Raw genomic sequence first — 26,720 nt, 5'->3', positions numbered from 1 at the left:
GTTGTACTAAGACAACACACAAATTCTGTTGAAGACAGCCTCAAAATAAATTTATCTGTGATAAATTTATTAGTGTGAAAGCAGAATTTCTATCATTGTGTGTCCTACTTGCATACCTTTTTGTCACTATTCCTTCAGTCCAGTATGGTCAATTTTGAAGTTGGATCCACTGGAGAAATCCTGGAAATTTAGTGGCTTTCTCAGTGTGTCAGATGTATGGGTCTTGCCAGAATAAGCCCACATTTAGGAGCTTCTTAAGACAGGAAGAATAGGAAAGCACGGTTCTTTAACATTCAGCGGAACAGGGGAAGCTTTGGCATTGCAACACTGAGCATCATGGTGCTCTCTCAGATCCTGCAGGTTTTTGAAATTCAGAAGGCTGTGGTAGTCCTGCTGTCCCTCTGGTGTTTGTTCCACATCTCTTTATTCACTACCTGGTAAAATGAACATGTATGCAGGCATGAACAGCCAGAGAAATTTCATCCTTCCAGGTGACTTGGCATTTACAGCTCACCATATACTCATTTCTCAAGAGTCCTCCCTGCCGCAGCTCCTCACTCCTCTCTACTGTGGCCTCTGTCCTGGTCCCCTAAAGGTATCAGTCAACTTTGTCAGCTGACAGCCATCCAGGCAGGAATTTTACTGATATGCTGTTATTTCTGGAAATAACAACTGATTTACAAGAATCCCAAAGGCTGTAGAGTGACAAGACAATAAAGCAGTATTAAGAAATCCTGCCACTTTAAGCTTCTGGCTATTCCCTCACCTTTCTTTGTCATAAATTATTTGTAGCAGCTATGTTTAAGTCCCTCCTGAAAAAAAGGGAATTGCTGTAGCTCTTCAGAAGCTTAAAAAGTTTGTCTTAAAAACAATGTATACTTGGTTTACGCCCCAGCTGCTTTCAGGCAAAGCCAAACAGCTTCAGAAGTGGCCCTAGTTCTCTCCATCATTCTAGACAATCTTAAATATAGTATCTTAAGCTTTGAAGTGTTAGTTTTATCATATTACGCTGAAAATGCAAATACATTTTAAGTACATTTTAAGAATCTAATATTCTTTAAAACTCAAGGGCTAACATAAGTTTTTCCACTAAGAACAGAACAAAGGGGTTTTGTTTTCCAGCTGCAGAGCTAAAAAAGTCAGAAAGCGGAAAGATGCATGCATTATCAAAGACACTTCACATCCTGTCTTTGGGATCACTAAGGAAAAAATTGAGACTCAAACCTTTCTGTCCTTCCCAGTTGTTACCTTGCAGGCTCCATTTTCAGACTACTCTTCTGTGTTTTAAGATTACATAGCTACAGTTCGTTCTTGATTAAGAAACTAAAACAAGAAAACTTGCATAAAACACAATCTAAAACTTAGGTGTGGTTATCTGGGGAACAGTATGAGCCATACTGCAGTTAGCATCCCACAGCATTTGTTGCTTCACACATTGCAAGTGTCTGTTATGTTCGGTCATAAAAAATAAGCTGTCAGTGAAGTTCACCCCTGCAGTGCCTGCAGAGGCAACAATGCTAGAAGCCTAAGTTGAATTCTATTCCTTCTTGGGCATGACGAAATTCCAGTGAGCCGAAGCAAAGGGATTACTTGCAGACAACTTACTATGCCAGTGTAGGAAAAAGATTCAGCTTGACTCTGAACACAGACCAAGTTTGCAGACCTGGCAACTGTAAATTTTACTTATTTTCAAAAGTGGTTTCTTGTAAGAGCTGATCACTTGATGTACATTTTATTGACAAGCAACTATAATGTAAAACAGGCCTTCAAAGTGTATTTCAAAGCATGCTTCAAAGGGAAAATTTTCTCTCTCATTTTCAGGTAAAAAATACAAGGATATAACCCCCTCAAAAAATCCTCTCATTCCTTCCTTTTCACTCGGTAATAATGTAATCTGACCATTTCTGAATACTGAAGTTATTATATAATGTAAGACCGTACAGAGTACCTGATCTGAAAAAATACTTTTCCTATTATATAAAGATAGATCAGAGTGAGGTAAGAAATTAGTGTTTACAGTGGTACCAAGTTCAGAAAGAGTGAGCAAGAGACAAAGGATATTGAAGAATATAATTTTGGTGACATAAAGCATGCTAACAGCAGCATACATGGAGACTGATTTTACTGTCTTCAAAGGATCAACAAGATGCCCCACATTTATAAAATATTATCGCAGATGACACAATGAAGTTACTTTACATGTGTGTTGTGCAATTCAGAAGCTCCTCTTGTATTATGATCTTTCTAGATACAGAAAAAGATGTTTACAATAAACACCATCATGTCTTTTTAGACTTAACTATGCAATCTATAATCAACAGCATCCATTTAAAAATCTAGCTAGAATAGATTTTTGCCTTAACATTTAAGTTGTGCTGCCTTCAAAAGAATTAATCATGGTGCTTATACACATGCCCTATAAATCCTTCTACTATACATCCAAAAGTTCTGTATTTTTCACTAGTTTGTAGTGCCTCTCCTCAGAGAATGTTAGCATAGTTAGCAGTCAAGCACTGAGAAAAATACTCTGGCACTTGGCTCTTGCTGCAATTCAGCACATTGTTCCCCACATGCACACACACAAAATAAACAAAACAACAAAATCCAGCCCACCACCTAAAACATACCTCACAAATCAGACAAACCAGGGACTACAGTTTGTATGACTTTGCTATGCAGAAAAACACTAATTGTTGCACCCTGCAGAAAACCCCACACCTTAAAGTTAAGAACCTGTAGTTCTTTAACTGCCAAATCTGCTAACATCTCTGTCTTCACACATCAGTCAGTTATTTGCCAGATTTTAATTAAGATGTGTAAGTATTAAAATGTATACAGTTCCTCTTATTACCTTCTCAGTGTAGGAGCATTACTCTCTCAATGGAAATGCTGACATTATACTCCTGAATTATAAAGAATAGCTGAATCTCACTGACCTGAGATGATGTGTGTATGTTTTAGTTCTGTAGAGGTAGGGTCATACAAAAAGTCCTTGATGATATCTTTTCTAAGCTTTCCAGCAGCCAGTTTAATCCACACTGTTTTCAGTACGGCCACTTTAATCACTTCTTCATACTCACTACTGGTAGCAGCCTAGCATTGGTTGCATAGTGTTTTACAGATTTGCACTGTCTTCATGGTTAGCTTACAGAAAAGACAACATCCACACAGAATAACAGACTTAAAAATATTTGATAATTTTAAAATACTTTTTAAAAGCAATAAAATAGTTTCAGCTCTTCTCTTTCACATCAGTCCTATATTTTTACTCTCTGAAGTACAGACACTGCGTTTATTTTTTTCTCCCATAAATCTTCCTCTTTTTGCATTAAAAATTGAAGAAGCATTTAATTTTCAAAGCTTAATTCTGATGTTAAAAAAAAAATGCATTTGATATTTTTCCATGGAAAATAAAAGGCCTGTAGGCTCTTCTGCCTGTTATTCTGTGGATCAGCATGCCCATTCTTGCGTTGGCATTTCTTCTTCTCTTTACAAGTCCAGCAATGCCAAGCTGCTACCATGCATACAAGCAATCCAGTATGTTACACACATGTGCACACTCGTAAATGTGTGTGTGTTTGCATATCCTAGCAGATTTGTTCGGAATAAATGCCTAACAGGATTTATTGTCCCATTTTAAAAGTAATCTACAATTTAACTATCATCCTAGAGCCTAGAAATTAAATGTAATTGGAGGATGGCAAACTATATTTAAAGTAATATTTGCTCTAGAGAAAGTTAAGTAACATGTTGTCCTGTATTAATTTTACTAAAATCTTTCAAGAAATCTACCTTAAGTGGATTTGGCTTGAAAGCCCCTATGTTTAGGGGAACTTGATGATTCATAAAAGTAATTTTCTTTTATAAATACTACACTCCCATAATATATGACTTTAGTTTCCAGTTGAACTGAGCCAATTATGCTTTCTTTAGGTAATTTAATTCCTGAAAGCAACAGTTTTTCAGTTCACGAAACTGATAAAGCAACTCAAAAGGCAGGTTTTAGGCAAATATACATAATGAGGTAAAGATTAATAACTACGGTTTATGTAATTGTTTTAGAAAACCCTGATGTGACACCATCTCAAATTCTATCATTTTGGCATAATCCCCAGTTATCATCTATTCACCAATGCTGTTGAAGTCTTTTCCTCCATTTTATCTTAATCCTATCCATTTTTCTCTACCTACCACTCACCCTATATACCAAAACTATTTTTCTGTTTTTTTGTCATTTAAGGTCAGAGGCTCTGAAGCCACTGATGGACTACCAGACAGCTCCCTAAATAACCTGCCTAACATCTTCCAGCTGTAAAACAAGGACAGCAATGTTGACCTCCCAAATGAATCAGGCCTGAGCTGCAAGAAAACTGAACTCAAAATTAGTGGCATAACTTGGGGGCAAGAATTTAACCTGTGCTTAAAGCAATCTGAGGCAAGAATAAGAGACTGACACAGATTTCCAGGGAGTCCATCTGTGCTCAGCTGTCATCACAGTCACTACCTATCAGAAATGCTTTTGATTTTTAAGTAAGTACAAGTATTTAAAAGGTCACAATTTCTTGGAAGGCATCCTCCAATAAACAGCAGTATTTCCTGCTGTTCACTGCAATGAGATGAGCTCTGGGCCTCTGCTTCAAAAGTGGGGAGATCAAGCTGGCTAATACCACCTATTACTACAGCAGCAGAGCATGAAAAGCCATGCAATGCTAGCAAAAAAAGTGATGGTCTGGCTAAACTTAGAAGACAAATCACAATTTGGTTCTAATTTATTTATTTATTTTTTAACCAGATTTTCACAACCTGGAGATTATTTCTCCATCTCCACAGATAAAGCAGCCACACACAAACCTGAAACCATCTTCTGCAGGTTAGAAACACCTAAACCATAATGCAGGCCTGCCAAAGATGAAACAAAATTAAAATATTCTGTTTGGGAGCATCCCCATACCAAAACATACAAACTATGAACCACGTAGTCCTTTATGATAAATCATCAAGCAGAGCAAAAAGGGTAGTTACATTCATGCTGAAGAACAGTTGTACCACAAGCAAGAGAAACAAACAATTATGAAGACCTTGTGCCTGCTGAAGTCAGCATGTTATAAACCCACACTATTTTCTGAGAGTGAATGAGCTGAATTTAATGATTGCAAGAAGTGAGATAATGTAACTTAAAACTATTAAAAAAAATCCCATGGGAACCTCTCCTTTTTGATGTCAGGTCACTCCCAGGGCATGACGTGTCAATCACTCAGCATCACACACTGATTTGAGGGAGAAAACACAAGGAGAGATTGTATCTTTCCTCAGCTATAGTAAACTACAGCTCTCTTGAGGGTACACCCAAGTAGTGAAAAAACCCTCTAAAACTGTTTGAAAAACAAAAGTAAAACTGATGGGTTCAGAGAGGCAATACTTCCCTGAGTCAGTTCACAGCTTCAGCTTTTCTGCCCAACCCCCACACTTCTGTTCTCCTTTCTCTGTGACAGGATATTAACCCAGAATTACGGAAGTCAGCATTCTAGACCAATCAGCTAAGCCACTCTGAAGATGAAAGTGAGAAAATCATTGCAAGTGATTACATATTAAAGTCTGGCTTAACAGGCATCTTATAACTTGGGGATCTCTGAGAATACATGAAGGATAGCTATAATGTAATTCAATGGGAACCTTGATATCATGCATGTCTCATGCATAAGAGAGTCATCACAGGAACTGTAGAACCAAAGTCTGGGGACCCTGAAAAAGGAAAAACTTTAATAATTGTGAAATGTTAATGTTGGAATTAAAAATCAAAGTGCAGGCAGAGATCTTTAAAACAGCCATTAAAAAAATGTGTATTTTGTGAGCTGCGTATCTGTTTTAAGAATTGCCTGCAACAGAGTATCTCAGATCCCTTACAGAAAACTTACAACAAAAATACAGTAAGATAGCAGCAGAGAAAGCTTCTAGTCTCAATACTCCCTTTCATATCAAAATCAGTTAGAGCTGAAAGGCTGAACACTCACCTTCAGAGCAATGACTGATTCCTCTATTCACTAACACAAAGCATACTTCCATACGGAGTCAGTAAAAGTGCACATCCCTCAGACCATGTCCGGGTTATCTCTGCCTCTAGCTGCTGGCAAGTAGCAATGCCCCTAAACCCACATGCTTGCCTACCTCCCCTGGCTGCAATGTGAAAAGCAGAACAGGAAAAAACAACTGAAAAGATTGCACTGGATTTGTTAATTTAAGAAATGCTTCAGCACAGTCTCCAAGGGCGGCTGCAAAAATATCAACTTTTGCTGGGCAATATCAGTATTTCTTACGGCAGCTCCTTCTGTCAGAAACTCATACTGGGTTTTGCCTTTGAGGATGCCTTCTCACTGAAAATTTTTGAGATTTAAAAGAAACAAGTGACTGAACGGCTCTAACATTGGTGTCCAGATAAACAAAGAGTACAGTCTACTTCCTACCCACGTTTAAGAAGAAGGCCTGAGCTCTGCAGAACCTGTAAATATTAAAAGCATATTACATCCTTCCTCAAATATGTTCAAAATGTCAAGATGCTCATCAACACCCCACCCCACCAAGAGCTATTTTCCACCCCATCAACTACTATTACATAAAGCAAATAGCATCAGTACAGCTAACGAATAGCTCCTACAAATTTCAGAACCATTATAAAGGGTCACAAAATATTCACTTGATTTTCATTCAAGTATTTATAAATACATAAGATTCTGCCTTTTTTGTTGTCTTTGTAACCATTTTAATACTTGAACATCACAACAGATATTTTAAGGCATGTGGGGCTAATTCAGAGGCAAACGAAAAATCTAAAGCAGCTCTATCGGGCTGAAAGCACAAACAGATCAGGCTTAAGACTTAAAAGCCAAGCATTTTGCTGCTTATTTAATTCTGCCCTCTTTGATAAGGTGTTCCCTCAAGGTTTCTTCTACAACAGCACTGAATAGGAAATAGAAGGAATTTAAAACATCTCAACTGGCAGCTCAGTATGTAACTCAGTATGAGAACTCTGAAATACAAGGGCTCTCTAGAGTTGTCATGTTTTACATTTGACACTTTCATAGACGTACTGAATGTGGCAGGCTGATCACAGCTGATGAGTAAGAAACCCTGAGTTTTAGTCATTTTGAGCAAGAAGCTGCACTTGCACAGCACTGCTGTACTGAATAGGAAGCCTGGCCCAGGACTTCTTCAGCAGCAAACTCCCGATTTACTGTGCATGCCTACTGAGGGTGATTTATTCTGCATTTGTTATGCATACTGAATGCTTAATTATCGTGTTCAAGTTTTTAAGAGTTGCAGTGGTAAATGTATCTTTAGATATATCTACAACTTCTCTAGAAAAAAAAAAAAGCTAGAGCTGACAATATCTATGTGGTTAATTTCCTTAAGTAATCAGGATCAAGACCATTTATGTCTTTTGTGTCATTTAGCATTCCGATCAGTTGATAAATACAGCAGTAGGTGCAAGGTTTCTTCTGCCTGTATTTTAAGATGGGTCTCCCACTATAAATATAGAACGGCCAGTCCTCCTTCACACAACAAAAGAGATGAAGGAAACTTCACTTTCTATACCACTCTAAACATTTACAGCAAAACTACAACAGCCCTCTGACAAAATGCAAAATGGAAGTTATCTGAACAAGAGATAAGCAACAAACCAGAAACTAATTAACTAGAGAAGGAAGCTTGGAACAAGATGGAGAGCACAGTTTGTTCTTTTATAGCAGAGCAGTCATTTGACTAAAAGGTCAAAGTAAACTGTAGAGCTCAGCTGTACCAGGCAGTGGCCCAAACCAGGTGGGAGTGCACCAGATCATGACCAAAGGCTTCTCAGACCAAAAATTAACTTTGCAAGTTAAAAATGCAGAGAACATGAAAAAAAAGTTGGAGAAAAATAACAAGATTCCTGGCGTAGGCAATGAACTTAGGCTAAAAGAAAAAAAAAACACAACAAAACGCAGACATCTTATCTGAAAATCAGCAAGATAAAAGGCTCTCTAAACTTCCATTACCAAGCAATGCATCTGGTAGTGGGGATTTGGCAGAGTTGACCAAAACATAGCAGTGGATGGGATGATAGCACCGAGGAAGCATTCACCTTGTCACTGGAAAATGCAAGATCAGCTAACAGAACCTATACAAGGTACCAGTGAAAGGTGTGAGAAACCTAGTGCAATCATAGAAAGTGGCACTCTTCTCAAAATAAAAAGGTTTGGGTCAGATCATGAGACTGAATTTAGACTATTTAAATAACCAACAAAATCTGAACACAGCTATTAAGAGATTAGTATCACCTCCTCAGTACAATAAACCAGGTATGTAAGCCTGCAGTCTTCATTGTGGTAAAATGTATTATCAATCCAAACCTGACAAGAGAAAACCAGAAGGAGGTAAGAGAACAGTTTCCCTTGGCTTTTGTTTGCATTCTACTGTGGTAAAGACCTTGGGCTATTAACGAGCAAGACCTAGGCCACCATACACCTTCAACTGCTTCACGATTTGGTTTTGGTTCTTTGCATACTCAGTTGCTTCATTTATCATCCTAGTAGAGTGAAGTAGAGACCCACATTTGAACATGCCTCTTCCAAGATCTTATTATGAATACTGCAGTCTTGGAAACACCTAGTGAAACATTTAGCAATCAAAGTAAAATTAGAAGAGAAAGAAGAACATCGCTTTCCAAAGACATCTGTGTTTTATTTAACAGGAACATGGTGCATCAATTTAGCACTGACAAAAGACAGAAAGCTGTGCTGTGATAGATTTCAACAAGAGATGACCACAATACTTGAATACTGTCTTTTAATTAAGGACCCCTTAAGTGCATTAATATTTAACTTCAACACTGTTACTGTTCTGCCCTGGGGTATGCTATAAGAGAAGTGATGGCACTAAAATTAGGTAAGTAATCTGTTCTTACTGCCATACAGTTTGCAAATCTGCACTGGAAAGCACCCGTATGCAAGTCTGGAAGGCATACAGAGTATTGGCAATAACCTAGAAAATGCCTTTGTGTACAGCCCAAACAATAGTCTTCTATTAAACTAACTGAAAGGACTCAGTGCATATACATGTTTTTTGTTTTAAGTGCACTATAGGGCAAAGAATAAAGATGTTGTACTGAAGATTCTTAATGTAATATGCTAGAATTTGCCATAAGAAAGCAGAGACAGCTCCTGCTTCCTGAATTTCAAGAGAGTAGGAGACCTCCTTAGCTCAATGAAAGCTATAAATATCACAGAAACATGGAACTACTAAAAGTTTTGCTTTTCTTCCAATAAAAAGTCCATAAAAACTTATGTCACTATCTGTGACATGAAAGGTATCCCAGATATCAGCACCTGATAAAGACAATGAGAAAATAAAAAGTTTCAGAGAATGGAAATTTAAAAACAAAAGGAACATTTTAAACATGGATCAGAGCAAGTGGCAAATACAAGTGACTTCCTGCTTTGAGGGTCTTATATTCTGAGAGGCTGGAGGGAGTTTGTGTTGCTAGAAGACCACATTAGTCCTTCCACAGAAGGAGCATACTGAACATGAAACTGATGGTGATGCTTAGGGTGTGAGTTCAGATGCAGGAGGCAAAAATGAAAGAAGGCACCTGAAAGGAGTGAAAGTGGGCAGATGAGGCATTTCTCCTGAGATCTGGGCCGAACTAACAGACTGAATGCACACAGTGACAGTACATGCTTTGCTACATATCAGAGAAGAAACAAAAACCCACCATTCCTGGACTTACTGAGATGTATATGTATCTGATTAAATACTTTGCTTACACAACAGTGTATGGCTGAAGAACAGCTGTACAACATAGCAAAACGGGCTGAGTAATTGCAGGGGAAGGACAATTAAGCATCTATTCAAGCACATGAAGGAGAGCCCACAACTTTCTAATCTAAGATTAGATTAGAAGAATTCTGGCACTTCGTAACAAGCAAAGCTCCTACAACATTTGAAAGGCAGATTTCAGGAACTAGGTCAATGTGCAGCAATGTGCTATTTGTATCTTAAACATAAGGATGGTTTTATTTTTCTAAGCAGATGCGCACTATCAGGTCAACAGAAACTGTCCAACAAGAATGGGGTTTCCCTTTTCTCCACTTTTGAAGTACATTCCCTACCCTTTCTGTAAATTATGACCCACACGCTGTACTAGCATACTGTGTATTTTTGGGGCAAGAACTAAAACATAAGTCAAGATTTTGTATGGACTGAGATTCAGCATTCTTGTAAACAAACACGCTACTGTCCATATCGAAGGTTTTTAACAGTCATGCCTTATTTTTAATTGTAACAGATGTTCCAAAAGCAAGGCAGCAACTTTGGCCATATATGGACACAGCCAGCATTTTAAGGGACTTCACGGCATCCAAGCAACAGGAGAGGACTGCAGCTTCCCATGTTGGTATCTCAGAGCTCATGTCTCACAACTCTACTTGACTAAGGGATACACTTGCATTCATTTGTTAGAATTGTAATGGTTACACTTTAGTACTTGCCACCCAAGGATCAGTCTGGCATTCCGGCTCTGCGCAATGACAAAACTTAGCATCAGATTATTATGATTTTAATCCTGAGCTTCCCTAAAGCCAAACGTTATCATCTGAACATAATAATGTTTGCTCTATTCACTCCATGATTCTCGTGGTGACTGTAATTCTGACATACCCTTAGTAGTAACTGGGCTCTTTTCCACATATATGCAAGATGACTGTCCTTTCTGTACATTCATTTAGCTTGATATGATGTCAAATCATAAAATGATTCTCCTCAGTGCTAACCACATTCCTGGTTAATTCCACCTTTCTGGAGGCAGACTTTCTCCCAACACCACTGGCCTCAGGAACATACTCTACAGGTACTTCAAATACACGAAACTGTACTTTCTGTCTGAAGTCTCCTTTGATATGTTCTTCTTTCCAACTGTTTGCTATGTACATTTTCACACAACAATCATTCCAAATTCTATTAAAAAAAAGAAAAAGTATTTACAGTATGAGTGCATCCTCACTTTCCTAAGGTTTCATATAAAAATTAATAAAACAATTAAGGCTGAAATCATTAATTAAATTAAACTGGGGAAGAACTGGATTTCATTCAGGACTTTCAAACAGAATTCTTCCCTTCCTTCATCATTGTCCAGCCACATCTGAAGGCAGGCCTTAAATCATGCAGAAGCCAGGACACATGCATATATCCACTCAAAAATTGCTTATTTTACATTGATAGTTTGGACTAATTCCCTTCCTTTACCCTCCTTTTCAATTCAAACAAATAAAGGCTTTTTCCAAACACTTCAGATAGATTTGATTGCAAGGACAGGAAAATATCTATGTGACAACCGTCTGGAACAGACAACTTTTGTGCCCACAGAGCCAGGATGCTAGCTAATTATTTAAGTCTTATTGAGCTTGGCCAAACAGCAGTAAATTAAAAAACTGCAAGAAAAACAGGAAGTGTGAACAATGTAGTGAATTAAAAAAAAGCAGTGGCAATATTCATACTTACAGGCTGAGGCTGTTCTGCAATACAGCAGTTGAAGCACAACCAAAACTCACTCATTGTTTACAGTCTGCAGCAGGAGCACAGATGAAAAGCAGGACTTTGTAAATCTGTCTTCAGGTAGCGAGTCTTTTAAATAGGTTTACTTATAATGGTTCCAATGTGAAAATCTTGTCTCTGTTGAGCTCTTCCCCAAAGACAAGTCAGCCCCAGGACAAACGACTTCAAGGCAAAAAATTATTTTAGAGTCTTTCAGAAGGTTGGTCCCAGCACCACAGAAATGTTACACATGCTTCTTTGGTCCTTAGCGTTATGTGAACCTGAAAGCAGAAGTACACTGCATCAAAAACTAAGAACATATAGAATTTCATGCTCCAAGCCACTCATCCCAGTGATTTCTTAGAAGTTTCTTGAGCCACAGACTGAAGAGACACTAGCAAACAGGTCACCTGCTTATTTCTACCGTGAATACCAAAAATGGCATATACCATAAATCTGTATGAGCCTTACATTCCAGCTTTGGTTAGATGAAGTGATATCAAGAACTGGTGTCTAATCTCTTGCTGGTAATCTCCGTTTGATCTAACATTCAAGTGTCATTTTAGAAAGTGGCAATTGCCCACACACCCCTTTAAACTTCTTAGGGAATTTTGCCTACTGACACTTTATATTTCTCAATGGAAAAGTTACCCAGTCCATTCACAGAGTGAGGTTTAAACAGTAACTTAATCCTGTCACACAGCTGTCAAAGGCATGCTTTTCTAAACACTGATGAAATAAATGAATTTCTGCATTTAGAAAATTTGCAAAATAGCTGGACTTGGTCAACTGAAGGTAATTTCATTCCATTCACTTTACATTCCTGCTTCATGTTAAGTTGGCTTCAAAACAGGAGACTACTTGTAGAGTTTGAAACCATTTCCTTAAACCTCTAGAATTCCTTATGCGGAGCAACTGAGGCTCCAGATTCCAACCATTCCTTTGCTAAAATAATGTTTATTGGTTAATCTTCAACCCAGTTTCTTTCAGCAAGAGTGCAATAAAAATTCCTGTGAGATTTCACCCTCGTCATTTATCTTGGCATCTCTCAAACTTTACTTGCAGAGAAAGTGAGATAATGAGTATTCAGAAATTTTTTACTCCTTAATAAGCCTATATAAAACTGCATTTTTATTCATAGAAATATGTGCTTAATTATGCATCATTCTTTGTATAAAATTCCTCACAGAATGAAGTGGTTTGCAGACTCCATGGGATACATAAACTACAGATACATATACATGTATATACATACACATCTGTGATGGAGCAGCTCCACTTAGCTACTGCCTTTAACAGTTCTGTACATGCCAAGCACATCCACAAGTAGGCTTCTCATGTACTATACACATGCCAAGTTACTGTTCTGTGCAACCACTACTAGCCAGGTACATTCCAGGACTGTTGGCTACAATGCACACGTACATACAAATACAGTAGCACCTTTCCCATAGTAAGTTCAAAGCCTCTAGGAAGTTTTCCCACTCCTTACCTTTTAAGAGACTAACAGAGGCACTTCAAGCAATCAATGTATATGCAGTAACATCATCTAAGTAGCAAAACCCCAGCAAAAGTACCTGCCCTCTCCTAGCTGTGAAAAAGTTACTGGTAATGTTTAAGTTTACATGCCTGCTATTTCTTCCCCAAAGACCAGAATAGGAAGCAGGAAAAATGCTTTGCTAGCTTTTCCTACCACTAACACCATAAAAAGCAAAGCAATTCTATTAAACAGAACACCTTGAGGGTAAGAAAAAAACCAAAACCAGCCCTCACTCCCCCCCCCCCCCCAAAAAAAAAGAAAAAAAAATCCTTCTACACAACTTTTATCAAATACTTCAAAAGAGGGTCTTAGTACAGTGCTAATATAACTATTTTCACTATTTAAAAAGATTTTTTTCTGCCTCAAAGATGATCATCTAAATACTACACACATCAAGAAGCTGCAACAGTTACCAATGAACAGTGTGAAATCCAAGAATGAATATAAAAGTCTCTAAGGAAGTTTTCACTTCATAATTAGGTAGCTTCACATTATTTTCTGAATTCTCCTGGTTACCGTAAAGTTGATGAATTTTAAATAACAAGAACTGCACTAATGTAAAAAGGTTTGATAAGAAAATACTGTTCTCTGCAGTCTCAGAATTTGCATGCTACACAATTCTTCTCTGAAGCTTATTCAACATGTAGCAAAACTGGAACCAAAATGTGGTTAACTTCTGTTAAACACTTAACAATTGACAGTTTTAGACCAGTAATTGCATGTCTTATCTCTCCTTAAAATTAGGTGACTTTACTTCTGAGAAGTTAGGGTCCACATTGTTCTGAAACACAGCAGTGCTTCCCTAATGCCAGCTGCTCAGAAAAACTGAGAAAGCAAGTATGCGAAGTTAGAGCGTCTTGAAATCTAATGCATTGTAACCTGCCACAGCTGTAAACTGACACATCACAGTGGACTTCTCTTGCTGCATGAGCGGCCCAATACTTGGATTTGCAACTCCTGAAAGTCTGACACTTGTATCATTGCTTCTCCACAGTCTCTTTTTGATAAACTTGAGATTTAACATAACAAATTCTTGTTCTCACAAAGGGTTAACTTCCATCCTGCTGTTACACCTGTGTACAGAAGACTTACACAGAAATGGCATGGAATCTCCTCTGCTGATCCATCTCCTCATCTGTTCAGCTATAGTTAGCATTCTCTCCTCCAGCTCACTGCAGCATTAAGCACTGTTGAGCTGAAGCCCTGGGAAAAAAACCTGAAGGACCTGACCACGCTCTTGTGAGCCTGGAAGAATTTTCCTGGTTACAAAATACTCAAGGGTGGAGAAGACCTTCTCCACCGAGATACTCTCAGCCTATAGGACTTGTGTCCTCCAGGACAGAGTTGTCTTTGCAACTGACTTCTCTCTTCACATCAGAAGCTGCTGAATGACAAAGTGAAGCTAGAGATCATGATAATAGTCTGATAACACGGTCATTCTTAAAAATGTATTTTATCTTTTATAGCCTATATAACCCCACATTTGACTTTATCTCCATGGTTGTACAAGCAGTACCGAGCAGTTTTTCAATCTGTTGCCTTTTAATTAGAAAAACAGATGGTGGAAGAACCTATCTGTAAGTCTGGAGAAAACTGACAGTAACTGCACCCCTTAAAAAGCAAATAAAACTTAGCACTATTTGTTGAAGCACTGCAATTTTATACACCCCCACTCTATTAAACAAACGATTTTCAAGGCCAAGTTAATATAAAAGATCAGGTACAAATCTGCCGCACCAAAATTGAAAGTAAAAGCAATTAAACTGAAGTCAAAAGGCATATCAGCACTGCAAGGTCAATAGCAACACACTAGGCCTTTTCTTATGCTGCTAATTATTTGTTTAAAGAGCAAGTTGAAACAGGGAAATTCTGCTGTTCTTTTTCAAATTATTGGTTATAAAGAAAGAAAAAAGAAAGCACCATACTGACCTACAGCTACCAGTCAGGTAATTATGTAGTAACAGCCCACTAAGATTCTCTTGAGAAAGTATTCCTGAGAAACCTGGAACTGCACTCCAAACTCAGCTGCAATTAATGAGATCCCAAAACATATACTTCACAGCTAGTTCTCTACTTTGTAGGACCAAGGTTTTTAATATGGCACCGTTTGCATGTATTGCTGCATTTGTCTGTGTAGACTTTCCAGATGAAGATGAGAAGAGGCTGAAGAAGAGAGTTCAAGACAATAGCTCTATCACTCTTTGTTTTCGCTCTTTACAGTTTATGGTGCTCAGAGCAGAAAACCATACCACTCATGCTGAAAAGACAAGGTGCTTATTCTGTTTGAACAAGAAAGTTAGTCATCAAGGAATGGTGAAGCACCTATTTACTTTCGCCCATTTAAACTTTCTGAACTCTGAATGAGACTTAATTTAGGGTGTGCAATTCATAATGCAAGAACACACAGGCTGTCACATTTTAAGACTTTATGTACAACTTCAATTTCATAACATTTATAAAATTTTTAAGTAGTATGAAGGAATTAAGATATTAAAAAAGATACATTGTTTAAAATTTGAAATGAAACCCAAGATTCAGAACTCAAAGCTTATTCTACAGTAGCTGATTTAATATGAAACCCACAACTACAGCTTATTGTTAAATACCAGTCATTAAGGCAGTTAAGTGCAAACATTGCAATAATGGATAGCAGGGGTGGAGCACATTCTCTTCCAGTATCAGCAGTTTTCCTTATTAAAGCAGTATTAACATTTCTGTAGGAAATAAACAGAACAGGACAGGAGGAAGGGCAAAAAAAGAAATCAATTTCCCCTCCAAGCTCTTCATATTTACTGGCAAAAAGTAGGATAGAGAACATTTATTTACCTTAGTTGATCCAAAAAGGAATATGCTTCATGCTGTGGAGGGTCACTTAGAATAAACCTGCTTATTAATTATATCGCTTAAGAGCTGACGCTGTTTTAAAAAAAATCATATATAAAGCTCCTTTTATGGGTGAGCCATCTATATCCTTTGCATACTGTTCACAGTGGCTTCAAACAGGAAGTGCAGTAACAACGCTCTTTGACAATTACTTGAAGCAAATAAAACCACAGGAAGAGAAAGAAAATAACTGCAGGTGTTTAACTAGATTTGCTCCAAAGCTCAGACTACTATTTAAGGAGAAAGGGAGAGAAAAAAAAAAAAAAAATCAAAATGCAAAGCATGCACAAGGTCATAACTAGGCATGCCATGCTATGGCATGTCATGACATGATGCACTATGACATGCTCATGCATGCACAAAGTTGTAACCAGGACTACTACCAGTTTTTATTCTCAATTTTCATGAAAAAAAAAAAAAATTCTTGATATGGAAGTATCATTCCATACAGGACACTTTTTTTCCCTTAAAGGCTCTGAACAGTTATCACTTGTTTCAAGCTGCTAAGTAGAAAATTATAATTTTAGAGTGCATTTTTCAGACTTCTTCAGTATTTTTCAGTTTAAATCCCTAGTGTAGCAATACTATTTCATCTTGCTGCTTAGCATATACAGTCAAGTGGCAGCAAGAAATGAGGGGGAAGGCAGATGATTAAGGTGTGACCAAACCAACAAAGAGGTTATGCTGGTGCCTGCTTCCATACACTTGGAGCTGTAGCAACTGGTGGTTCTCAAAGGAAGTGACAAGTGTTTAGTCACTTGCCAGTCTCTTTTTTTGAAAGAAAAAATCTGTACAAAAAACCAGAGATTTTAAACTAACATGACCTACAGGGAAATTGCCTTCATGCATGAATTCTAAATCAGAAACTTTATCTCACCACAGCAGTGCACTTGCAGAAGCACTCTTGCCTCCCTTTCCACCTAGCAGATCAGGCACTTGTGGGGACTTTGACACTGCTTTTAATGCACCAATTATATTTTTTGCTTTCAGATCCTGAGAAACCTGAGCTGCAAGTAACTCTTGCCAGACAAAGGACAGCATTCAGCATCTACATAGGCTGAGCTCTTTTTCACTTTCTCATAACCTTCCCCATTCCCATATCTATTCCTCCCCACCCCCAAGTTCTTCAGGATTTAGTTTCAAGGCATCGAAGAAGCTTCTTCAAAATTTCAGTTAGACTTTCTTGTGCATTTTCAAACCTGGAACACATAGATCCTGACTCTGAAAGAAGTTACTCTGTTCATGTCTTTATGATACAGTTTTGAACATTACAACTAAAAATATAAGATTTTATTATAGTGTTTTACTTTGGGATTATTAGCCATTTGGAGTCAAGGGTTGGTGGTTTTTTGCCCCTATTTATGCTGAAATGGTTTTCATTAGCCTATTTCCTTAAGCAACTTCGGAATAGGTTGTACTCTGATTCAATCTCAACACAAAGTAACAGCCATGAACAACTACATATTATGAGTGTACTTTACCTCTGAATTAAAAGTTTCAAACCACAAGTTTCCCCACAACAAATGTACCCATCTGAGAAAATATGTGGGAAGAGGGCAAAAGATACAGGAAGAGAACCACAGCAAGTCCATAAGGAAAAATAGTAGACGTTTTGTATCAGGGTCACTGACATTGTGAGAGGGAGCTGTAAAGCACTTGAAGGAGGGAAAGAAGCCCTTTTGGTCCAGGAAAGAACAACTCATGCAGTGTGACAGTGAACACATAGTTTGGAAGTGCCAGCTGGGAGCTTAAAGCAGAGAGCCTTTGAACATTTTTAAAACATCTTGATAGTGTGATGCTCAAACATTTGTTTTATCAATTACAAGTGACCTGTCCCCTCTGGCCCAGTTGTTTTTTCAGTTAAGTGGCCATGCCCTTGAAAAGTCCTTACTTCTTTGTGCACAAAACTAACACATGAAAAAAAGTATTACACTGGTCACATTAAAATTCCCTGTGCCCAGTCTGAAACAGAAAAGCATAGTTTTTCAGGACCAAACCAAGTTTAAAACACAATACCGTGTCAGTGACTGAGCAGTGCAGGTAACCTTTCCCCTAGCACTGACATTTCAAAGCTTCCTGTGTCTTCAATGAATATCTGCTTTCAATATGCACGGGTTGAATGCAGCCTTCTGAAACAGCTGATACACAGCTCAGATTATTTCCCACACATACATGCAGACAGGAACCTACTTCTCTGAAAATCACAGCACAGAACATCTTATAGTTCTGCACTATGAAAATGTAGAAAGACTAGCAGAAAACTAATCATCCAATTTTATTTACTACATAGCAAGAAGACAAACTAAAGACAAACTAAACATGTTTTGTCCTACATAAACCACAGTCTAGGCATAATTTATTTTGCCCTACCTAAAAAAACAGTGAGTTAAGAACACCTGAGAAGCCCTTCAGAATCCACTCCTACAATTGAGGAAATCTGATTTCATATTGCCTGCTCATTCACATTAAAAGGATAAATAAATCTTGTGAGTCAAAGTTCCAACTGGTGTATACCATTATCCTCTTTAAGTGGCAAGCTCTATTGAAGGTAACACAAAAGAAGACTTTTCTCAGGCAGTCTCCTTGTTAATTCCAGCAGGTAACAGCAGCCAGAAAGATGGATTATTTAAAGATACTTGCCTTCAAAAGAAAGCACGGGGGGGGGGGGGGGGGGGGTGGGTGGTGGTGGTGGTGTGTGTGTGTGAAGAAGAGGAAGTGTTAAACTGCCTGTCATTTTCCTCTTCTCCCATTGATAGCCAGAGACCTGCCAGCACACTACTGTGTGACACACTGCACAAAGCGACACCTGCACAGGAGGGTCAGGTTTCGTTTTTGCCTAGCAGCATACAGCAAGAGATGGTTCTCTTCCTCTGCCTCCAGACTTCTTAAGTCACTTAAGGGAAAAAGTAGCAACAAAGAAGTTGGGTTTATTTAAATTTAATTTAATTTAAACATTAAACATAATTTAAACATGCCACAATGCAGGAGTGTATCCTAATTGTATAATCCTTAAGCAATTGCAAAGAAAACAATGAACTGGAATACAGCTGCTAAATAAGGAGTATACACAGAGATACGCTGAACTTCCACAGCACAGATAGCCCCTCCCATCCATTTCTACACACAAGAAACCTACTGAACACCATGACCATGTGTGCATGCACCTGCACACATGCACAACCTGCAATACAGTAACTGCAACAGTCACAAAGCATTGCATTCATATGGCGAAGGTTATCATGCTACATACAGCAAGTACAACAATAACCAGAAAGCTAACAAACTTTCACTTCTACAAACCTCAGACAACTAGTTTGTATTAAGGAGAACAACTACAAACCGAATAAAGTTTCTAGGGTCAGATGCTAAAGAAAGAGTTCATGTGTTAGGGCTGCAGCCAGTACGAAATGACATTTTGCAGGTCAACAGCACCTTTTATTTTCCTGAAACAAACACTCATTTTTTTCAAACTGAATGAGATTTAGGGATGGAAGAAAACTCTTCAGGAGATTTTTTTTTTCCTCTACGGTTGCTCACACTAAGCCATTACATATTCACAAATAGACACAGCTCATTAGTAGCAATAATACCAGTACCAATAGAGGGCTGTTTCACAGAAAAAAAATCCTATAATATACCTTATTTTAGGACCAAATTCAGACTGCAGTCTGATTCAAATACTATATATTAACTGAGAAGAATTATTGTTTTTTAATTCTTCCTCCCACAAATTAAGAATCACTGCAAATGATGCTTAATATAAAGCTGAATTTGAGTACTTAGTCTGCAGAAGAAATATTTACCACAGAGAGCTCTTTGTCTTTTGCAAAATGGTGATAAAATATTTATCCCCACAATCAAAGGCAAGACTACCAAAAAATGTAACTGCAAACAAAATCTGGAAAATCCTCACCCATTTTCATTTTGTGATAGGTATTTCTTTCTTTTTTTTTTTTTGAAGTGCAGATCAAGTCTATTGTTTGGCAAGCCTGTGATGGATGCACCCACTCTAAGTGAAGAGTGCTTTGTTTCAGGCATCACCAACAAGGAGGTCTGACTGCAGTCAGCCCTGTAGCACAAACGCTGAGAACTGTGATAGGCCCAATCTTCACAGGGACTAAGGAATCTAGGCCATGTCTTACTAACAGTACTAGCCCAAGCTGGGACCAGACAAAACAAACTGCTACAGCTGCATACTTGCAGATACACCACAGCAGGGTTTAACCATAAGCAATCACTTTAAAATGTAAGTATCTGTAGCCCTACTCCCTGCCCCTCCCCTTGTCCCCCTGCCCATTGATCTCTTCTGTGCAGCAACAGTCCAGACAAGAGTGATCTCCCCCTTGAGTAGGGACATGACTTAAGGTTGAGAGACTCCTTAACCAGCATCTGATACCAGTAACAAGGTAAATGATGTTTTACACTAGACCTAGAAGTATTATAGAACCATAGAGTATCTAGAGTATTCTAGAGAATCACAGGCTTGGAAGAGAGCCATAAAAATCATCAAGTCCAACTCCCTGCTCCTCACAGGACTACCTAAAACTAAACTATCTGATTAAGAGTGTTGTCCAGATGCTCCTTGTACTTTGCCAGGCATTATGCTGTGACCACTTCCCTGGAGTTGGTTCCAGTGACCGACCACACTCCTGGTGAAGAATTTTTCCTTACTGTCTAATCTGAACTGTCCCTAATGCAGCTTTAGGGACATGCCTCATGTCCTATTGCTGGTCATCAGTTGAGAGGAGATCAGCAGCTCCCCTCTGCTGCCCCCCTTGAGGAAGTTGTAGTCTGCAACAAGGTCACCCCTCAGCCTTCTCCAAACTGAAAAAACCAAGTGATATCATCTGCTCCTCCCAAATCTTGCCCATGAGATCTTTCACCATTTTGGTCGCCCTCCTCTGGAAACATTCTCTAATAGTCTGAAGTCCTTCTTACATTGAGGTGCCCACAACTGCACACAGTGCTTGAGGTGGCTGCACTAGAGCACTGTGCAGTGAGACACTCACCTACCTCAATTGGCTAGCAATGCTCTGCTTGCTGCACCCCAGGACATGGTTAGTCCTTTTGGCTGCCAGGGCACACACTGTTGGCTCATATTCAACTTGCCATCAACCCAACCCCCCAGATCTCTTTCTGCAGGGCTGCTCTCCAGCCTCTCATCCCCCAGTATGTATATGTTTATAACCATATATATGCCCTGCCCCAGGTGGAGAATCTGGCACTTGCTCTTGCTAAACTGTATACAGTTCATGATTATCTAACTCTCTAGTCTACCAGATCTCTCAGCAAGGCCTTTCTACCCTGGAGGGAATAAACAGCTCCTCCTGATGTAGTATCACCTGCAAACTTCCTTAATGTACATTTGACTTTCACACTCAGACAATTTATAAAAAATATTGAAGAGTACTGGCCCTAAAACCGACCCCTAGGGAACCCCACTGGTGACTGGCCACCAGCCTGATGTGACCCCTAGGTACTATAACGCTTTGAGCCCACCCATCAGCCAATTGCTCATCCAATGTATTATGAACTTGCCTAGCCATATGCTCTATGTTCTGATCAGAAGGATACTATGAGACACAGTATTAAAAACTTTGCTAAAATCCACTGGCTTCCCTTGGTCAACTAAATAGGTGCCCTTGTGATAAAAGGGAATTAGGATGGTTAAGCAGGACTTTCCACTCATGAATTTGTGCTGGCTCTAACCAATGACTGTGTTGTCTCTCAGGTGTTTTCAAGTAACTTCCAGAATAACCTCCGTAACTTTACCAGGCCCTGAAGCCAGACTGACAGGCCTGTAATTACCAGGATCTTCCTTCTCACCTGTCCTGGGTTCAGCAGTAGCAGTCATGTTTTTCCTTTGTGTTAGCTGGTGCAGTGCTGTGTTTTGACTTCCAGCCTGAGAACAGTGTTGGTGAAGCCGATGTTTTCGGTTGTTGCTAAGTGATGTTTACCCTGACCAAGGACTTTGTGAGGCTCATGCTCTGCCAGGGAGCAGGGGAAGCTGTGAGGAAGCAGAGATGGGGCGCCTGACCCGGGCTAGCCAGGGAGGTATTCCATACCACAGCATGTCATGCCCGGGGTGGGGGGTAACTGTGAGTTACCCGGAAGGACACGGGCTTCCGGGTGGAACTCTTTTTCTTGGCCGGTGGTATCGTATTCTCTTCCCTTGTTATTTTCCCTTATCAGTGTTGTAGTTGATAGTAGCGGTGGTGATTTGTGTACATTGGTTGCTGGACTGTTCTTGTCTTAACCCGTAGGAGTTGCACCCTTTTGATCCTCCTTCCCGTTCCTCCGGGAGCGGGGAAGCAGAGAGCCCCGGTGGGGGGGGGACACACGGACCTCGATTGTTGTCAGCTCGGCACCACTCACTGGGAGTGAGTGAACAAGTTACCTGACTGGGTTTAAACCACGAAAACTGGATTAAATAACTGCTTAATTACCATTCTATTGTTGCTTTATTGCTTACCATTTAGTTCTCATTCAGTCACTATCATTTGACAATCATAATTTAATCATTAATAAAACCCTTTTTAAGCTAACCCCATAACAATGGCTTCTCTTAATAATTCACCTGCAACAAGTCTTTTTACACACTAGACAACAGGAATAACTCTATCAAAGTTTAACTAAAGTTAATGAAGTTTAGGAAACTTCAAAAAGGTAGAGAGATGTGAAATTTTAAACCCAAAAGACACTATATCATAACATATGTAAGAAAAATAGCCAAGCAGATAGTCAACTTTAAATAATAAAACATGGTGCACACGACAAATCTCCAATGCTGAACTGCAGTTTTAGTGGAGATACAAGAATTATTGACCTAGTTAAGAAACAAAGTGCTCTACAAAAAACAAGTTTCAAAACGTTCCAGAAACATTTTAACAAAGTACTCTAAGTAGAATAGTTTCTGCTGTTCTGAAATCTGAATGCACAGGAAGCTAAACTGTCTCCTCAGAAATGGCATGCCTATCTTGCCAAGAAACACTGAATTGTGTTCCCTGTGTACCCACAAAAACCTCAAGGCCATTACTGCTAAAAATGCTCATTTGGAAAATGCCCTGCAGTTCATATCTTAGCGGTGGTGAAGCCACCTGAAGTTCTACTGCCAGTGTATAATACTATAAATCTCAAATGGTTTGGCTTTCTTACAAAATGCCTATGTACACAGGCATATGGCTTACCTAAATTGTTAGGCATCCAGTGAGCAGGAAAACCTAGAATAAAGGTTTGTCAAAGCTAAGATTTATTTTTCCAACGAGTTTCATATTTATAAATGCTACACAGGTTCATTTCAGCTCCCCAAACTGAAAGCTGCTGACAAAACCAGAGGCAACTTGCAATGCTTGCCTAAGAAATATGAAAGAAACTTTATGTACCTCAATTCTTAGTCAATGGCTTGCTATAAAGAAATAAAATAGGCAATGTGAAAAGTGTACTCTTGACACCAAATAACCACTGGATTACAGTATTTGAACTCCACAATGAACTTCTAATTGTATTAACTACAGCTATTCAAAATTGTATTCTCATAAAATAGACAATAGACAGAAAATATCCACAGAGCATGTAGTTACAAATTTTACTTCAATATGTCCTCTTATAAACCAGGCGTATCACAGATAGGATATGATTTTCTGGATGCAAATTCAGTCTGACAACAATTTAAAGAACTTTCATTAATAAATTTCAGGGAGTATCCTATGTTACAAACTATCCAATCTTACCTAAGAGTCTACTAATAGAATGTTAGTTAAAAATGTTTCACAACAAACAACTGCCCTTGTAAATTCTGAGTTTTGGTGGGGTTTTTGTTTGTTTGCTGTTTGATGGTGTTGGGGTTTTTAAGAAAAAATTTCAATCTAATTTGAGTTTCTTAAAACATGAAAAACCCTCCTGTGGAACGAACTGTGATAAATACAAACATTCCTCAGACCTGGAGCAGCTTCTTGGCTGAGGGCACAGGAGGGTGGGTGGGAGCAGCCACTGGGCATCCAGCCCGCTGTAGGCAGACCAGCCCTCCTCAGTAAGCAAGCACTTGGTCAGAGATCTCTGTTCAGTTTCCCTGCCCCTAGGTAAGGCCTCACTGCTGTTACACACATCTGCAAGCCCTGTCAGTGCAGGTAACTGTCAATTTTTTAAAAAGCTGGAGGAGGTAACAGATAGACTAGCAAGGTTTTCTTTTTCTCACCAGTAAAAAACCTGATTCACCTGCACCACATTTATTATTCTGATTGCAAAAGTGCTTCAGCCAGTTGGCTCTGACATACTCATGCATCTGATGTTAATTTTCTTCCTTAAAAACTCTGCTTTTTACTTGCTTTCAAGCACATCATGCATTAGAAACAAACTTCCTGTTCTTTCTCCAATACATTCTAGACTAAGGCTCATGTCCCACAATAAAAATCAGATTCACTACTACATGACATTTACAAAGCAGCGTCATGCCAGCTATTCAACACAAGCCGGTTGAAAATTTATCACAACAGTATTTTTTCCTAATAAAAGAAGCAGCTGGGTTAGGCAGAAAACACCCAAAGACATTAAGAATCACATGAAAGGAGTGTAACTGTCCAGATCCAACCTCAACCCCACCAGTGACTGAGACCCTCAGCTACACTGCAAATGGTTTTGCTTTAAACACAAGAATGCTGCAGCATGGAAAACAAGCCATTCTAGAGCAAAAAGCACAGAGCTGTAAATCTGCTCTGATTTAAAGATTTAAACAGCATGACTTTTTTTTCTTAATTTTACCTTCACAGTCACTAGTTCGTTAACCTTCTTGTTGGTAGAAAACGTATTTTGTACACTAGAACTCAACTCAGAGCAAAGCTATCTGCTTCTCAACTTAATGCATTTCGAAAAACAGTATCATGCTACCAGGTGTTCAGAAACAGATGTTGTGAACACAGTCAACCACAGTGCTTGTACTATCTGGAATCTTTAATCTGGTTTCATTAAATAAAAACTAACAAGCTGTCCAGCTCTTCCTATCAGGCTTGTTTACCAAGACTGCCTGGAAAGCTCTATTTTGGATTATCAAGTAGCTACACAACATCACATGATCTTCCCAGAAAACACCCCCCCCACAAAAACCAAAATACACCAAATAAAAAAATCCTGCAAAACATCTGTAAAACAACCACACAACAATAATCCCCTCCTCCTGATAAGAGTACTTCACTCTTTAGCTCAAAGCCAGACAGCATTTGCTGCTTACTTCCTCCTAGCTTCCTAGTAGCTTTCAGTTACAATTACATTCTTACACTACAATTTCTGTCTTTGAAAGTCTTTTATCTGTAAATTATACCACCATGCTAGCACAAACTACCTCATCAAAAAAGAAATGAGAACATCTGTTTTTGAAAGAAAAAAAGACAAAAGTAACCAAGAACACGCTGGATATAAAAGTAGATTTGCCATTTGTTACATATACTATGTCTATAGAAGGAAGAGGTTCATGCTTATTTGCCTGAGACGTAGTTTCATGCATAATCATTGTGCTGCATTTAACCCATTTCTCATGTGGGCACCTCAGGAGGTGCCAAACATGCCTGCATGGAAGACAGCTTTCACAAGTAGAGTTGTGGTACCCATGCCACAGAGGACTCCAGAGCAGACTACGGCAAAGTAGTCTGGACTAGCTAGAATAGCTTCCACATACAGACATAACCCAGACTCACCTAACCTCACAGCACAACCCCATTCTGAACACCTCCTCCTGTCCTCTCACGTGCTCTGTACCTCACACCCTGCATAGGCACCTGTGTGGAAAAGGGAACTGATTTGTGCACAGGTGGTACTTCGGCATCAAGAACTAACTCTAATTTTGTTTTTAAGGTAATAGCCTGCAATGCAGTGTATTGCCATCTCGCATGAAGGAATCAAAGCCGGATGATGTCAAAAACACAGTAACCGCCTCCGTTACAGTAACAATAACAACAAAATACCTGGACTCAAAGGACCTGGATATTTTTTGCTTTCTTATTCTAGGATCTTCAGGCATAAAATGCATTTATGTGTACAGTGCTATTATAAAACACATTTATTTGTCAATAACTAGTAATCATAATCTCAAGAGAAGTTCAGAACACACAGCCAACTCAGACACTTCCATATGACACTTTTGTGTCAATTTCACAGGCAGGTTCTATTGCCCTAAGGGGAAAGAGAGGTGCCTTTGCTGGACATAGACATGAATTTCTCATTTAGTTGCTATCAGCTAAGAAGTCCCCTACCTATCAAGCCAATATTTTTCATTGCTTAGAGCAATTAAGACAGCAGTAGAGTGTCTTCACCAAGGAATGAAAAATTGAAGTCAACTTACAAAGAATAAACATGGTATTAACCATTCTAGCCTACTTATTAAACACAGCATTCTTATTTGCATGGTCACACTGTCAGATGATAGCTGGATGCATGAAACAGAACTTTAATTAGGAAAAAAAAAAAAATCTGCCCCAAAGCACAAATGACATTATTGGTATAACTGGGTAATTGCAATTTTAAAGCAGTTTGCAAATCAGCAATCCTGTACCCTGACACCCAGTCTCCAGGTCCCCATTCTTACTCTAACACAGTTTTAATCAATTTAACTCAAGTTAAATGAGTATATAGCTTAATGGTTAAAGCTATGGGGGGAGGAAAGCAAGAGAAGGAAGGCAATAAATATATAGTTAAGTAATAGGTTGATTTGTGGCTGCCAAAGTGCTTCTATTACTTTGTATTTAAC

The 26,720-nt window shown here is 38.8% G+C and overlaps 1 protein-coding gene across 6 annotated transcripts in view; it reads right to left on the bottom strand.

The window, feature by feature from the left end:
- The window catches only part of CDC42SE2 (CDC42 small effector 2), an 83,437-nt gene that overhangs the window by 21,435 nt on the left and 35,282 nt on the right, over positions 1 to 26,720 (bottom strand). For 5 of the 6 annotated variants that reach the window (XM_062609864.1, XM_062609867.1, XM_062609866.1 and 2 more), the window contains one exon: positions 11,530 to 11,843. In XM_062609864.1, coding sequence (XP_062465848.1) covers positions 11,530 to 11,583 — 54 coding nt within the window. In that variant the 5' untranslated portion in view covers positions 11,584 to 11,843. Of the gene's footprint in view, positions 1 to 11,529; positions 11,844 to 15,928; positions 16,042 to 26,720 lie in introns of those variants that run through there. The other variant, XM_062609868.1, reaches the window with a different exon arrangement.

This window comes from Pezoporus occidentalis, unplaced genomic scaffold (genome assembly GCF_034315485.1).
Source record: "Pezoporus occidentalis ecotype Australia unplaced genomic scaffold, CSIRO_AGI_Poc_V1 ctg141, whole genome shotgun sequence".
Classification (NCBI taxonomy): Eukaryota; Metazoa; Chordata; class Aves; order Psittaciformes; family Psittacidae; genus Pezoporus; species Pezoporus occidentalis.
The sequence above is the reverse complement of the archived record's forward strand: the minus strand, read 5'-3'. Positions and strand labels throughout refer to the sequence as shown.